The sequence below is a fragment of the Delphinus delphis genome, chromosome 11 (assembly GCF_949987515.2).
Source record: "Delphinus delphis chromosome 11, mDelDel1.2, whole genome shotgun sequence".
NCBI lineage: Eukaryota > Metazoa > Chordata > Mammalia > Artiodactyla > Delphinidae > Delphinus > Delphinus delphis.
Genome location: NC_082693.1, coordinates 28579437 through 28595704, shown reverse-complemented (window position 1 = coordinate 28595704; position 16268 = coordinate 28579437). Strand labels below are relative to the sequence as shown.

General features: G+C 40.9%; 1 protein-coding gene across 1 annotated transcript in view; it reads left to right on the top strand.

Annotated features, from left to right (window-relative positions):
* The first annotated feature begins 11448 nt into the window (after positions 1-11448).
* The window catches only part of LOC138414204 (uncharacterized), a 65140-nt gene continuing 60320 nt past the window's right edge, over positions 11449-16268 (top strand). Inside the window, exon 1 of the mRNA XM_069541196.1 lies at positions 11449-12116. Within this exon, the coding sequence (XP_069397297.1) occupies positions 11524-12116 (593 nt within the window). The 5' untranslated portion in view covers positions 11449-11523. The remainder of the gene's footprint in view (positions 12117-16268) is intronic.

Below are 16268 nucleotides of genomic sequence, written 5' to 3'. Positions count from 1 at the left end.
GTGGTTGTACCAATTTACATTCCCAACAACAGTGCAAGAGGGTTCCCTTTTCTCCACACCCTCTCCAGCATTTACTGTTTGTAGGTTTTTTGATGATGGCCATTTTGATTGGTGTGAGGTGATATCTCATTGTAGTTTTGATTTGCATGTCTCTAATGATTAGTTATGTTGAACATCTTTTCATGTGTTTGTTGGCAATCTGTATATCTTCTTTAGGAAAATGTCTGTTTAGGTCTTCTTCCCATTTTTGGATTGGGTTTTTTATTTTTTGATATTGAGCTGCATGAGCTGCTTGTATATTTTGGAGATTAATCTTTTGTCAGTTGATTCATTTCCAAATATTTTCTCCCATTCTGAGGGTTGCCTTTTTGTCTTGTTTATGGTTTCCTTTGCTGTGCAAAAGATTTTAAATTTCATTAGGTCTCATTTGTTTATTTTTGTTTTTATTTCCATTTATCTAGGAGGTGGGTCAAAAAGGATCCTGCTGTGATTTATGCCATAGAGTGTTCTGCCTATGTTTTCCTCTAAGAGTTTGATAGTCTCTGGCCTTACATTTAGATCTTTACTTCATTTTGAGTTCATTTTTGTGTATGGTGTTAGGGAGTGTTCTAATCTCATACTTTTACATGTAGCTTTCCAGTTTTCCCAGCACCACTTATTGAAGAGGCTGCCTTTTCTCCATTGTATACTCTTGCCTTCTTTATCAAAGATAAGGTGACCATATGTGTGTGGGTTTATCTCTGGGATTTCTACCCTGTTCCATTGATCTATGTTTCTGTTTTTGTGCCAGTACCATACTGTCTTGATTACTGTAGCTTTGTAATAAAGGTTGAAGTCTGGGAGCCTGATTCCTCCAGGTCCATTTTTATTTCTCAAGATTGTTTTGGCTATTTGGTGTATTTTGTGTTTCCATACAAATTGTGATTTTTTTGTTCTAGGTCTGTGAAAAATGCCATTGGTAGTTAGATAGGGATTGCATTGAATCTGTAGATTGCTTTGGGTAGTAGAGTTATGTTCACAATGTTTATTCTTCCAATCCAAGAACATGGCATATCTCTCCATCTGTTTGTATCATCTTTAATTTCTTTCATCAGTGTCTTCTAGTTTTCTGTATACAGGTCTTTTGTCCCCTTAGGTAGGTTTATTCCTATGTATTTTATTCTTTTACTTGTGATGGTAAATGGGAGTATTTCCTTAATTTCTCTTTCAGATTTTTCATCATTAGCGTATAGGAATGCAAGAAATTTCTGTGCATTAATTTTGTATCCTGCTACTCTACCAAATTCATTGATTAGCTCTAGTAGTTTTCTGGTAGCATCTTTAGGATTTTCTATATATTGTATCATGTCATCTGCAAAGAGTGACAGCTTTACTTCTTTTCCAATTTGGATTCCTTTTATTTATTTTTCATCTTTGATTGCTGTGGCTAAAACGTACAAAACCATGTTGAATAAAAGTGGTGAGAGTGGACAACCTTGTCTTGTTCCTGATCTTAGAGGAAATGGTTTCAGTTTTTCACCATTGAGAACGATATTGGCTGTGGGTTTGTCATATATGGCCTTTATTATGTTGAGGTAGGTTCCCTCTATGCCTACTTTCTGCAGAGTTCTCATCATAAATGGGTGTTGAATTTTGTCAAAAGCTTTTTCTGCATCTATTGAGATGATCATACGGTTTTTATTCTTCAATTTGTTAATATGGTGTATCACATGGATTAATTTGCTTATTGAAGAATCCTTGCTTTCCTGGGATAAACCCCATTTGATCATGGTGTATGATCCTTTTAATGTGCTGTTGGATTCTGTTTGCTAGTATTTTGTTGAGGATTTTTGCATCGGTGTTCATCAGAGATATTGACCTCTAATTTTCTTTGTTTGTGACATCTTTGTCTGGTTTTGGTATCAGGGTGATGGTGGCCTCATAGAATGAGTTTGGGAGTGTTCCTCCCTCTGCTATATTTTGGAACAGTTTGAGAAAGATAGTTGTTTGCTCTTCTCTAAATGTTGGATAGTATTTGCCTGTGAAGCCATCTGGTCCTGGGCTTTTGTTTGTTGGATGATTTTTAATCACAGTTTCAATTTCAATGCTTGTGATTTGTCTGTTTTTCCTTTTTATTTGTTCCTGGTTCAGTCTCAGAAGGTTGTAGTTTTCTAAGAATTTGTCCATTTTTTCCAGGTTGTCCATTTTATTGGCATAGAGTTACTTGTGGTAATCTCTCATGATCCTTTGTATTTCTGCAGTGTCAGTTGTTATTTTTCCATTTTCAATTCTAATTCTGTTGATTTGTATCATCTCCCTTTTTTTCTTGATGAGTCTGGTTAATGGTTTATCAATTTTGTTTATCTTCTCAAAGAAATAGCTTTTAGTTTTATTGACCTTTGCTATTGTATCCTTAATTTCTTTTTCATTTATTTCTGATCTGATCTTTATGATTTCTTTCCTTCTGCTAACTCTTGGGTTTTTATTGTTCTTCTTTCTCTAATTGCTTTAGGTGTAAGGTTAGGTTGTTTATTTGAGATTTTTCTTGTTTACTGAGGTAGGATTGTATTGCTATAAACTTCCCCCTTAGAACTGCTTTAGCTGCATCCCATAGGTTTTGGGTCATCGTGTTTTCATTGTCATTTGTTTCTAGGTATATTTTGATTTCCTCAGGGATCTCTTGGTTATCTAGTAATGTATTTTTTAGCCTCCATTTGTTTGTAATTTTTACAGTCTTTTTCCTGTAATTGATATCTAGTCTCATAGTGTTGTGGTTGGAAAAGATGCTTGATATGATTTCAATTTTCTTATATTTACCAAAGCTTGATTTGTGACCCAAGATATGGTTTATCCTGGAGAATGGTCCATGAGCACTTGAGAAGAAAGTGAATTCTGCTTTTCTTGGTTGGAATGTCCTACAAGTATCAATTAAGTCCATCTTGTTTAATGTGTCATTTAAAGCTTGTGTTTCCTTATTTATTTTCATTTCGGATGATCTGTACATTGCTGAAAGTGGGGTGTTAAAGTTCCCTATTATTATTGTGTTACTGTCAATTTCCCCTTTTATGGCTGTTAATTTTTGCCTTATGTATTAAGTTTCTCCTATGTTGGGTGCATAAATATTTACAATGGTTATATCTTCTTCTTGGACTGATCCCTTGATCATTATGTAGAGTCCTTCTTTGTCTCTTCTAATAGTCTTTATTTTAAAGTCTATTTTGTCTGATATGAGATTTGCTACTCCAGCTTTTTTTTGATTTCCATTTGCATGGAATATCATTTCCCATCATCTCACTTTTAGTCTGTCTGTGTCCCTAGGTCTTAAGTGGGTCTCTTGTAGACAGCATATGTATGGGTCTTGTTCTTGTGTCCATTCAGCCAGTCTATGTTTTGGTTGGAGCATTTAATCCATTCATGATTAAGGTAACTATCGATATGTATGTTCCTATTAACATTCTTTTAATTGTTTTGGGTTTGTTATTGTAGGTCTTTTCCATCTCTCGTGTTTCCTGCCTAGAGGAGTTCCTTTAGCAGTTGTTTTAAAGCTGGTTTGGTGGTGCTGAATTCTCTTAACTTTTGCTTGTGTGTAAAGGTTTTAATTTCTCTCTAAAATCTTAATGAGATCCTTCCTGGGTAGAGTAATCTTGGTATAGGTCTTTCCCTTTCATCACTTTAAATATGTCCTGCCACTCTCTTCTGGCTTATAGAGGTTGTGCTGAAAAATCAGCTGCTAACGTTATGGGGATTCCCTTGTATATTATTTATTGTTTTCCCCATGCTGCTTTCAATATTTTTTCTTTGTATTTAATTTTTGATAGTTTGATTAATATGTGTCTTGGCGTGTTTTTCTTTGGGTTTATCCTGAATGTTACTCTCTGTGCTCCCTGGAATTTATTGCCTATTTCCTTTCCCATGTTAGGGAACTTTTCCACTATAATCTCTTCAAATATTTTCTCAGACCATTTCTTTTTTCCTTCTTCTGGGACCCCTGTAATTCGAATGCTCATGTGTTTAATGTTGTCCCAGAGGTCTCTGAGACTGTGCTCAATTATTTTCATTCTTTTTTCTTTATTCTGCTCTTAGTAGTTATTTCCACAATTTTATCTTCCAGCTCACTTATCCGTTCTTCTGCCTCAGTTATTCTGTTATTGATTTCTTCTAGAGTGTTTTTAATTCCAGTAACTGTGTTGTTCATCACTGTTTGTTGCTCTTTAGTTTTTCTAGATCCTTGTTAATTGTTTCTTTTATTTTATCCATTCTGTTTCTCAGAATTTGGATCATCTTTACTATCATTATTCTGAATTCTTTTTCAGGTAGGTTGCCTATTTTGTCTTCATTTATTTGGTCTTGTAGATTTTTACCTTGCTTCTTCATCTGTCACAATTTTTTTTGTCATTTCTTTTTTTGATGGGTGGTGCTGTATTCCTGTCCCAGTGTTTTTTTGGCCTGAGACATCCAGCACTGGAGTTTGCAGGCAGTTGGATAGAGCTGGGTCTTGGTGCTGAGATGAGGACATCTGGGAGGCCTCACTCTGATTGGTATTCCCTGGGGTCTGAGTTTCTCTGTTAGTCCAGCAGTTTGAACTTGGAGCTCCCACCACAGGTGCTTGGGCCCAACCTCTAGTCTGGGAACCAAGATGCTGCAAGCATTGTGGTGTGGTTAAAAAAAAAAAAAAAAAAGGAAGAAAGAAAAAAAGGAGGAGTACAACATCAAAGAATAGAAAACAAAATAAAATTAGAAAGATAAAAAATATATTAGGAAAAATAAAATATAATTGAAACAACTGCATCAATGTAAAATAAAACCAGAACAGAAAAAAGAAAAAGAAAAAAACTGGGGGATGGGGGTTAGGGGGAACAAGTGAAAAGGAGACATCACTAACAAAGTATAACGAACAAAGAAAAATTAGAAAAATAAAAGATTTTTTAGGAAAAATAAAAATAGAATCAGCAACAATGAATCAACAAGGTAAAACAAAACCCCAGTCTAAAAGAGAAAAAAAAGAAAAGAAAAGGAAAAAAAAGCCTTTGCTCTTGGGGTGTAGTTTAGGCAGGTGTGGGACTTAGGCAGGGGAGGGGTTTCGGGTGGGGTGGGACCTAGGCAGGTAGGGGTGATGATGTTTGAGAATGGGGTGGGGTCTAGGCAGGGCAAAGTTCAAGCGTGGGGCAGGGCCTGTGCTTAGGACCTGTGCAGAAAGGGAGAGGCAGCAGGTGGAAAGGAGGGCCTGTGGAGTGCAGAGTCCCCACGTTTGGAGGTAGGGCCCTGGGTGAGGTTGTGTGGGTGGTGTTTAGGCCCAGCACATTGGAGGGGGTCTCCGAGTATAGAGGTAGGGCTCTGAGTGGTGGTGTAGGGGCGGGGCTTGGGCTCTGCGTGGCAGGAGGGAGGCTCTGAGGGCACAGGATTAGGCCTGGGAGCCCAACAGGCTTCCCAGTGGCTAAGTGGACAGGTAAAGCATTGGCCCCATTTCCTTCCATTCCTTCGTGCTCCTCCCTCACCGTCTCCCCCAGATCTCCCCCGTCGCCACTGGACCCCTAACTGTGGGTGGGTCCCACTGGGTGTATGAACTCCTCCCCTCCTCCAGCCGCCCCTCATGGGTGCCGGTCCCATAGGTCCGGCCTTTTCTTTTGCTCCCCCTTCCCTCCCTCCCACTCCCTCAGGACCCGGGCGGTGGAGGGGGCCTTGGTGGGCAGAGGATCAGGCCTGGGATCTCAGCAGGCTCCTGGGGGTCCAAGTGGGCAGGGGAAACCTGGCCATGCTCCCTTTTGATCCTCTGCCCTCCCAGTAGTTCCCCAATTTCCCCCTTTGGGAGTGGCATCCCTTCCCCTCTCCCAGCTGCCCCTCAGGGGCACCAGTCCTGTCCTGCCTCCACTTCTCCTCCCCCTTCATTCCCCCAAGCCCCACATCCTACCTGGTTGCTGGGCATTCCTCCCGTCCCCTTAGGTGTCTGTTGCCCCCCGCCGGTGACAGGTGCCCTAGTTGTGAGGAGATGTGAATTCCCTGTCCTCCTAGTATGCCATCTTGACTCCTCAATATTTGAACTTTTAACACCCTAAAATAGTGTTTTTAAAGAAGTCTCAAAATACTTCATTAGTAAACTATTGCTGAGTTAAATGTAGGACTCTAAAATTCAAATCTCCTAATTCACCAAGATAATTTTCAGTGACATGGACTGATCAGAATACCATTTGAAAAGTCCAGAGACACAGTGACGTAAGTGGGCTTATGCTTTATTTTACTGTCTATATTTTCAAAACAAGACCACAAAATACAAAAACTTGACTCCAGTCATTAAGATGTGGGTCTCAACAGAATGCTTTCCTACTATGAATCTCTTTAGCAGCATCAATGCCATTTGGCAAAAGTATCTATGGGGGTTTGGTCCTTCAATGTCAATAGGCAAAAACAGGGACATGTTATGATGTTGAAACTTAAAGATAATTGTTCCTTGGACAGCTCTTGGTAGATGAATTTTAACTAAGGAGGAGCTTAATAAATGGCATAAGTTATCCTTCATTAAAGCAAAAACTAAACTGCAACACAGTTTCATAGAATAAATAACTAAGGTCCTTCTTTTTAAAACAAGATTATCACTTTCAGTGTCTGTGGGAACTTTTCCTGAGCATCTAACAACTAAAACCCCATGTTTATTTCTATTAACCTTACAACATTCTAAGAGACTCACTTGAGAAACATGATGATTTAATTATTTGAACTTGAATAGAAAATACTCCATCGACTGTGCCAAATCATGGTAAATTTAACAGCAATTATTAAGGTATGAAAAAGAGTTTTGTGAATTACAAAATTCTGACCAAATCTCTTGGGCAGTTAGGGAAAGTTTCAGCAAAATTTTAGCATTGTCTCATTAAAATATCTATTTTAAAATATATCAAAAGGCTGGGTTATCCCCCAAAATGTTAATTTCACTAAGTTATTAAATACTTAAGATTTATATACTTTTCTCTGTGTGTGTCTCTCCAGTTTCCAACAAAACTTTCATTTTTTTCCATGGTTGCACATTCTAATTGTCCAAGCAGGAAAGAAACCAGAATAGACTCTGACCACATACTAATTAATGTTTATCTGCCCTGCTCTAGGAAAGGTCTAAATCAGGTTTGAAAATTAGGCATTTAGTTCCTTACGCATTATGGCCATAAAATGCCATTGTTTCTGTATGAGGTCCTCAGCAATGCAATTGCTTACTAGATACCTATTTTTTGCACTGATGACTTCTGAAATAGGGTAGGCTTCAGGCTCAAGGCAGTAAAGTAGGGCTAAAGGTGAGCTTCCGGGAGCATTGCAGCCGAAGGGTCTGAAAAACAGACCTGGAATAATAACTGATAATCTTTAGAGTATTCTGTAATACTGGTAATTGTCCAAGAAAGAGAATGAGGCAAGCCCACAGCCAGAAAAAAAAAAAAAAGGCAGTAATGTGGTCTCTGCAGCACCTGCTGCAATGATCCTGTTGGTCTCTTTCTCCTTGAAAGCCTCTTCTTCCTTTTCCTTAGTATCTTTATCTTGGGTTTTTTTCTCTCCTATTTGTTCAAGTGCTTCTTCCCCACCCATTTCCTTGGTGGGACCCTTCCTTGTTTTCTTTTCTCCAGGGTGGATGCTCATCCTACTTGATTCTTATTTTTATTCCTTTTTCCTTTTTCCCTGGAGTGTCACTCATATGCTTGGCTCCAACTCTAACTCTAAGCTGTTGATTCCAACCTCAACAATCCTGTTTCCTCACTATAGCTCCTAATGCCTGTTGTACATTCCACCTGAGTGCTCAGCTCTCACTTGAACTCAATATATCAAAGCAAATTTTGATACTTTCAACAGTTGCTGGCCACACAGCACCTGACTCACATCAGTCAGTATGCTGGGCAGAGGAGATAATCAATGAAGACGATATGCTCCTTATGCTCTTGAAATCGAAAGTCTAGCAGGGGCAATAGGTATCAAGCAAGTTGTCACACAATAATTATTCTAATTATGATAGTTAAAGGTAAAAGGTATTGTACTACAATCTAGTCTATTTTGGGCATTTAGGAAGGCTCCTGTACAAGCAAAATATTTTAGACTTTATAATCCTTTTATAAGAATGTTTACTTTCCTATATTCTTTGAATAAACTGGAGAATTCTTTAGGCCTGTCCTTTCTGATACATTCTTGAAAATGGATTTCTTACAGCAGCTTTGAAAAATCAAACTCTCTGAATTAGCAGATTTAGTGAAAAGCTACTTGAAGAAACTTTAGGTAAATTTGGCAGCTGAAAACATTTATAAAAATAATAATGTGGGTTTCCCTGGTGGCGCAGTGGTTGAGAGTCCGCTGCCGATGCAGGGGACACAGGTTTGTGCCCCGGTCCAGGAAGATCCCACATGCCGCGGAGCAGCTAGGCCCGTGAGCCATGGCCGCTGAACCTGCGTGTCCACAGCCTGTGCTCCGCAATGGGAGAGGCCACAACAATGAGATGCCCGCGTACCGCAAAAAATAAATAAATTAATTAAAAATTTAAAAAAACAATAATAATGCTTAGGGTGATAATAATAATTTGGTGATGATGGTTTAAATTCTCTAGCTCTATTTTCTCATGTAAGCTACCCAAAGTAGCACTCCAAGAAGTGCCACTTATCTGCCAAGTAATAATTTTAAATTACTTATATAGCTCATATTACTAAAGGGGATCCGCATTCACTATAATTCAATTACATGGCCTTCCCTGAACCATTCTACCCTACTATGCACCTCTCCTCCTTGAAGCTTGAAAAAAAAAAAATTGATATATATACACATCTTCTTTATTCCATCATTACTTAAACTCCTATTCATCCCTATGGCCTATCTAAAATGTCACTTCCTCATGGAAATGTCCAATAAATACTTTGCACTGGTTTCAAATAACTAATCTGACAGGGCAACTTACTTTATGCACAAAGAAGAGTCAGAGATGAAATTCTTTTATCTAACAGGGAAAACGGCAGTTTACAACTCTTCTAGAGTTAGATGTTCATCTGAATATGATTATCCAATGATAACTAGTTAACATTAAGAATTTTCATAGAATAAACCCTACATTCCTTGAAATCCTTTAAATGTCTTTAGGAGAAATGCAAATCAAAACTACAATGAGGTATCACCTCACACCGGTCAGAATGACCATCATCAAAAAACCTACAAACAGTAAATGCTGGAGAGGGTGTGGAGAAAAGGGAACCCTCTTGCACTGTTGTTGGGAATGTAAATTGGTACAGCCACCATGGAGAACAGTATGGAGGTTCCTTAAAAGACTAAAAATAGAACTACCATATGACACAGCAATCCCACTACTGGGCATATACCCTGAGAAAACCCTAATTCAAAAAGATTTATGTACCACAATGTTCATTGCAGCGCTATTTACGATAGCCAGGACATGGAAGCAACCTAAGTGTCCATCGACAGATGAATGGATACATAAGATATGGCACATATATACAATGGAATATTACTCAGCCATAAAAAGAAACAAAACTGAGTTATTTGTAGTGAGGTGGATGGACCTAGAGTCTGTCATACAGAGTGAAGTAAGTCAGAAAGAGAAAAACAAATACTGTATGCTAACATATATGGAATCAAAAAAAAAATTGTTCTGATGAACCTAGGGGCAGGACAGGAATAAAGACACAGACATAGAGAATGCACTTGAGGAAATGGGGAGGGGGAAGGGTAAGCTGGGACGAAGTGGGAGAGTGGCATTGACATATATACATTACCAAATGTAAAATAGATAGCTAGTGGGAAGCAGCTGCATCACACAGAGAGATCAGCTCGGTGCTGTGTGTCCACCTAGAGGAGTGGGATAGGGAGGGTGGGAGGGAGATGCACAGAGGGAGGGGATACGGGGATATATGTATACAAATAGCTGATTCACTTTGTAATACAGCAGAAACTAACACATTGTAAAGCAAGTATACTCCAATAAAGATGTTTTAAAGTCTTTAAAAGGTGCCTTTCTTAAGAATTTTACAAGAACATATTGTAAACCCATCTAACACCTGTCAAGGGCCCCTATTAAGTCTCTTTCAGATACCCCAGAACTGTAAAATTACTGAAGACTGCAAGTCTATTCTCTGAAAAACTACATCCTACAGAGACACAGCCGGCCTGGGTACTGCTGTGGAACAGAATAGACATAAACCCACCTTGCCCTGTGAAGCCCAGTAAAAGGCTGCACCTTGCCCTGTGAAGCCCAGTAAAAGGCTCAAACCTCCACCCTTCGGTGCCGATTCTACTCTATGAGTCTGGCTCCTTTCCTCCCTTGGAAAGTGAATAAAAACTTTGTTTTCTTCTCTTGCTAATATTTCTGTGAATTCTTTCACAATCCGCGTCGGCTCACCTAACACATATTTTCATGATTACTAGACACAGAATAGATCTTACTTTTATTTCTTCAGTAGGCTTCTATAAAATAAAAGTATGGTTAGCTTAAAAAATATACTTAGGTCTCTTCCCCTAAGCTAATTTTGGACAGCATAACAGAAATGTCTGGAGTTTTAGGACATTTTCCAATAGGCAAAGGGAAACAGAAAACTCTAGACTAAAGTGTGACAAGTGGTGGGTGGGGAGATCAGGAAAGGAAACCAAGAATGAAACGTGGGAAGGATTTTTGGCAGCGCAAAGCCTCCAGACTGCACCCACACATCCTCACCTGCAACTCTATAGATTCTCTAGCAGGTGGCTCCAATTGTATTAAAATGTTACAACCAACGTAGGGTAAGTCCTCAAATCACGAAAACGGTTCCTCCCTAAGTTAGTCTTGCCAGCGGGCAACTCAGTGCTTCGGCGCTTTAAAGGAAGGTGGATACCCATAACCCTCCGTCCCTCTGTACCCCTTCTCCTGCTTCGCGGTACTCCGCGTCCTGATCTCTGTCTCCCCCTGGTGGTGAGCGTCCTGGGACCCTCAGGCGCTGGGGTGACGCTGGAGGGAAGGTGCCTGTAATAAAGGTCGCTGTAATGGAGTGGAGCGGCGGGCTTTTGCAGCTTCTGCATCCTGGCACAAGTCTGGCGGCCCCAGAATCCAGTTTCCAACACTGCGCTCACTCCGGCTCAGTTCTGCTTTCATCCGTCCAGTTTCATTCATGTCTTGCCGGGTGGGAGTCGGAGTGAGGGAGGTCTGTTTTGTAGTTGTGATTCAGGTTTTAGAGCGTAACTTCCATGCATTTGGAAACGAGGGGGCGCAGAAGACCCCCGAAAGTAGAAGGATTGTCACCTTTAGACCCCTATGTTCCGAAGAACTCAAGGAAGAGGGAAACCAGATGGCTCCCTTAAATTCCATATAGTTTTTTCCCCCTCCACCTTAGGTCCACCCTGCTCTCGTCTTGTTCCATATATTGATCTGTTACTTTACCACCGCATACATAAGGTTGGAGATCGTCCCCAAGTCCGTCTCATCCTCCCCAATCCTTAAGCGGCCGCGCGCGGACAGTTCAGAAGCGGGGACTCGGCTCGCCTGTCCTATGGCGTAGTGCGGGGGACCTCCGTGGACTCCGAGAGCGAGGTGAGGATCACCGCTGGATGGGAAGGGGTGGGCTTATGATGCGGGATTTAGGAACTGTCGTGGGTGTGAAGAGGCGGAGACAAAACCCTAACCGCGCTCCAAACCGGGCTGGGCTTGCTCTACTAGACGGTTGGGTTCTGGGTCTGCGGCCACCTATCCCGCCAGGCTGCCCGGTGGCTCCGCAGAGCCTGACGCTCAGAGCCGGGAAAGGATCGCGGAGTGTCCTCAGCCGGGGCTGCTGCCTGCAAGGAGGGGGCGGGGAAGCTGAGAGCCCGGTGCGCCACTTCCCCGGCAGCTTCAGCTTGTGCAGGCCTGTCTTGCTGCTGCCTCGCGGCTTTGCACTGAGGTCCGCCTCTCCCCTCCCTCCCACTTCCCGCGAGCTGCCTCCGCCTTCTTCCTCTGCCTCCACCCTCAACCTCCAACCCCGACTGTCGGGAGCTGGGCTAGGAGCCCTCAGTCGGCCGGAGCTCTGGATGTGGGCGCCAGCCAAGCCCACGGCGCCTACCTCCAAGATGGACAGCCGCTACACCAGCACCGCCGGCCTCGGGGATTTAAACCAGCTGAGCGCGGCCATCCCGGCCACACGAGTGGAGGTGTCCGTGTCCTGCAGGTGAGGACGCAGCCCTCCCCCTTCCTCCTTCTGGCTCCCATCTACCCTCCCATCTACCCGGTCGGTAGCGCTTGGCAAGCGCTCAGGGTACCCCGAGGCTTTGCGCGGGTGTGAAGTTGCGCAGTGAGTGGGAAATAGCCCAATTGTGGGTCTCGAGTCACCGCCGGGTCGAGTGACAGAGCGGAGAGCCGCAACTAGGAGCGAGTGTAGGCTACGGGACTGAGACTTAATTTCCTTTCTGGGAAATGCTGTAAAAGTTGGCTGGGCTGTGACTCAGCGGCGGGAACCCCTGGCCTCCGCCCACTTTACAAGCTCTTTTTCACGTCGCACACCCGAGCTGTGGGGTTGGGTGATGGCAGGAATCGAAGGGGACAGCATTGCCAAAAGCGCTTGTGAGCAATGCGCTCAGTGGCCCAGGACTCCCTCTGGTAGGCGTGTGCAAACCTGCTGTCTGCACTGTTGGCTCCAAACCCGGCAGCTTCCTCCCCACCCACTTCCTGGAGCCATCCAGCTTGCTTCCCGCGCCCCCCCGCCCCCACCCCGGGCTCTATGCCTTTGGCCTTCTAGGTGGAGATTTCGGCTGCAGCCTTACCTAAAGTGTGGGAAGTCAAGACATTTTGCCTGCAAGTGGATACATTTGAGTGTGTGTAACAACCTACACTCTGCTGTACGTTTCAGACTCCTTTGCGTGACGTTCTTTGGGTCAGTTTCCTTGTAAATAAAGCAGCATAATTGCTATATTGCAGAAGATTTTGAGAAACAGATGGACAGACTACACTAAATTTGTAATGGCAACAGAAGGAGAGAGAGAACTTGCAAATTATACTACTGACTGGAGCCCACTCCCTTGTTTGCATACTTTGATCTTGCTCAGTGGAAAGCTCTTCTCATCTGTCCACTTTTTGCGTGTTTTTAATGCCCTCAAATCCTCCCCTTCCTTTTTTAGCAAAAAAAGGAAAAAATCTTGAAGAAATCTAATAAACATGGGTAATCTTCGATGTAAATAAGCCCCAAGGCATAAACTGCTATCAACCCAGTGGTGTTTAATTTTGCATTGTCACAAGACTAAGCTTAAAAGCCAAAGGAATGATTTATTATTATTTTTTTGGTGGAGACTCAAGCACCAACACTCCCCTCCCCTGAGGTATTAGGGGATAGGTGATAGATAGCTTTATAGCTGTCCCTGAAACTATATCCCATGATTGCTTGCTTCCTCTTAAGTGACCTCAGACCATAACAGTAATTCTGATAGTGGTTGCTAACATTAGTGGTTGCCTTATTGTGGTCACTGCTTTAAATGCTGCCTGAGATTTCTGTCAATTGAACAAGTGAATCTGAATGGAAAATTCTTTTTAGACCTTAATTTCTATGCCTTTTTCTTTTCTCTGAAACTAGCTTTGCGTGCTAGAGGGAGGTTATTAATGTATACAGATAATGCGTAGCCTAAAGTCCTACAATAACAGCATTTTCTAGAGTTCTTATTCTCTGCTGAACATCCTGCAAGTCTGAATGGCATGTGGCCTGTACATGGAATGAATGCAAATGTAAATTAAATCTGAATTCCCCATAAGCTCTTTAGGGGTGATGGAGAAATTATACCTTAGCTGGTCTTTCTGCCCATAAGGTCCATATTTAACTGCTTGTTTTGTTGTTGTTTTTTTCCTCCCTTTGATGCTTGTTTGCTATGGGTGTAGTACTGGGAATCCTGAAGTCAGTTGGCTTTAAGCCAGTTTCTTTCAGCTTGCTACCTCAGAACCTGGAGATCCCCTTGTTTCAGCCTTTTTTAATACCACTGATTTATGTATTGTTTTTAATTTTTAAATGTTCAAATAGAAAAATAAGTTCTGAAAGAGAACCCAAGTACTTTTAGTACTTATACTGTTGATAATTGGATATTGTAATGGTAGATGGTGGTGTCTTTTGGGCTTTGGCATAAGAGACCTGGTTATATATTCTGGCTTTGTGACTTACTAGTGTTGTTGCCTTGGAGCAAGTCTTTAAGCTTTCTAATGTCTAAAATGAAGATAATTATGGTATTTATGTTATATAGGGTGTTACCAGAGTTTAATAAAATGATATCTGAAAAATACTAATGCGATGTATGACACAAAAGAAAGTGTTAAAAAATGTTAGTTATTATTATGATATTGGAAATAGTATTTATTGAATAAATGCATTATATATGATTCAGCTATGGAATTCTGTAAATAGTCCTTCTCTTTTGAACTTCAATAAATTGGTTAAAGGATACAAGGATAGAGATGGCCTTGAGATACCTGTTCCCTCTTTCTCTTTCTTCTTTGATATGTATAAAAAGCGTATTTCCTGGTTGTTTGTGGGGATTTTACTTAGCAACAAGGTGCAACTGTAAGCCCCTTAGCCTTACTATGGGCAAGCAGAGCAAGGAATTACCTTGCCTTTTCATATTGAAGACTTCTTATGATTTGCTGACAACCCTTTTGATAACCTCCTTTCACTGTGTCCAGTCTAAGACTTTGTAAAAGTTTTATGATGTTTGCATCTTCATTTTGAGGGCGGTGAGAAAATCGGCAATTGAAGCTTTAAGCAAAACACAATTCATGGAAATCATTTCGTCTATTCACTTATGGAAGTGTTTGAGTGTCTTATATATTTAGCCCTATGCCATGCTCCATGAGAAATGCAAGAGAAGTTCACTGAAAACGTAAAATCTGGTTGGGAGATAAATATAATATTAGATTATATAACACACAATAACATAGGACTAAATCCAAAGATGAGGTTCATGCACAGGTAGGGAGGAGATCATTGTGGAACAGAGTACTTGGAATATGCTGCAAAGAGGAGATGGGGCTCAAGTGGAGACAAGACAGACTGGCATTGCTGGTATGAGAGAAAGGGCAGTATATGTGGAGTTTCTGTAGTAGCTACAAAGTTGGTTGTTAGAGTGACAAGTACACTTTTCTAGCTATATTTAGAGATAAGCTCCTACTCTTTGACCTAGGCTTCTACTCATTATTTAGCTCTTATTGCATTCATTTTTAAAATTATGTTAATTTTTTAACATTTAAGATTTTTAAGTTATTGGGTTACCTAATTAAAGTGTCTATAGCTGAAATGATACAACCTTAGAAACATAAAGTAACATTTATAACATTCCTGTTTTTATTCTGAAAACAGATTAACATAGAATAATGTTAAAACCAATGGGAAAAATAATATGCAGTAATTAACTGTTTTCCCTGGAAACTTGGTTTGTTGCACTATTTCTCACACACTGTTTTGATGATTTTTGTCATTTTCTCTGATTGAGAAACTAGCTTATCAAGTATAAAAACAGGGAGGGCAGTCTATATTTCTAGATTTTGTAGGTTAGGTATCACATGTAAATCGTTTCAAAGCAATAATCCTGTAATGGTGATAAAACTAATTTTAAAATCTAGTGTGGAAGGAAGAATACAAAGTGGAAAAGTAATTCCAACTTTGTACTAGGAATTCTAAAAAGCACTTCCTGACCTGGCCATAACTGTCTTGCCTAATCTCCCACCACTCCTTGCATGAACTCTATGACTGAACATAGTCTAACAAATATGTGCTTACTATATGCGAAAACTAGGGCCAGGTAAATGTGGCTACAGAACACTAATAAGAGGTACAGTCCCAAAGCATGTGCTGTTGTCCTATTGGGCCAAACTCTCTTTGCCTATGTGGCTGTACACATGCTGTTCTCTGCCCTGAACGTCCCTTCCTCTCTTCTCCTTCTTTTCTTGATTAGCTTATTCTCCTTCTTCAAGGCTCAGGTCAAACATCATTTTCTCTCATGACCCCGACCCCTCTTCCAAGCTGGATTTTGCTGTATTCTCAAAGCAGCTGGTATGTACCAATATTATAGTTATAATTCTTGGTCTCTGTAGTCTCCTTGAGGACAAGTTTTGTCTCTTTCGTATCTACACATTCTGAATTTGGCATAGAATAAGTAGTCAGTAAATGCTGGATGATGTAATTCTCTGAATGAATCATCTGTCATGGGGAGAGGGGTTTGCCTGTTAAAATACAAAACCCTAGGCCCCACACCAGATCTACTGAATGAAAATCTCTGGGACTAAGGTCCAGGAATCTGTACTTTTAAAAAGTTTTCCATGTGCTGGTTATATACATTAAATTAAAAGAAAG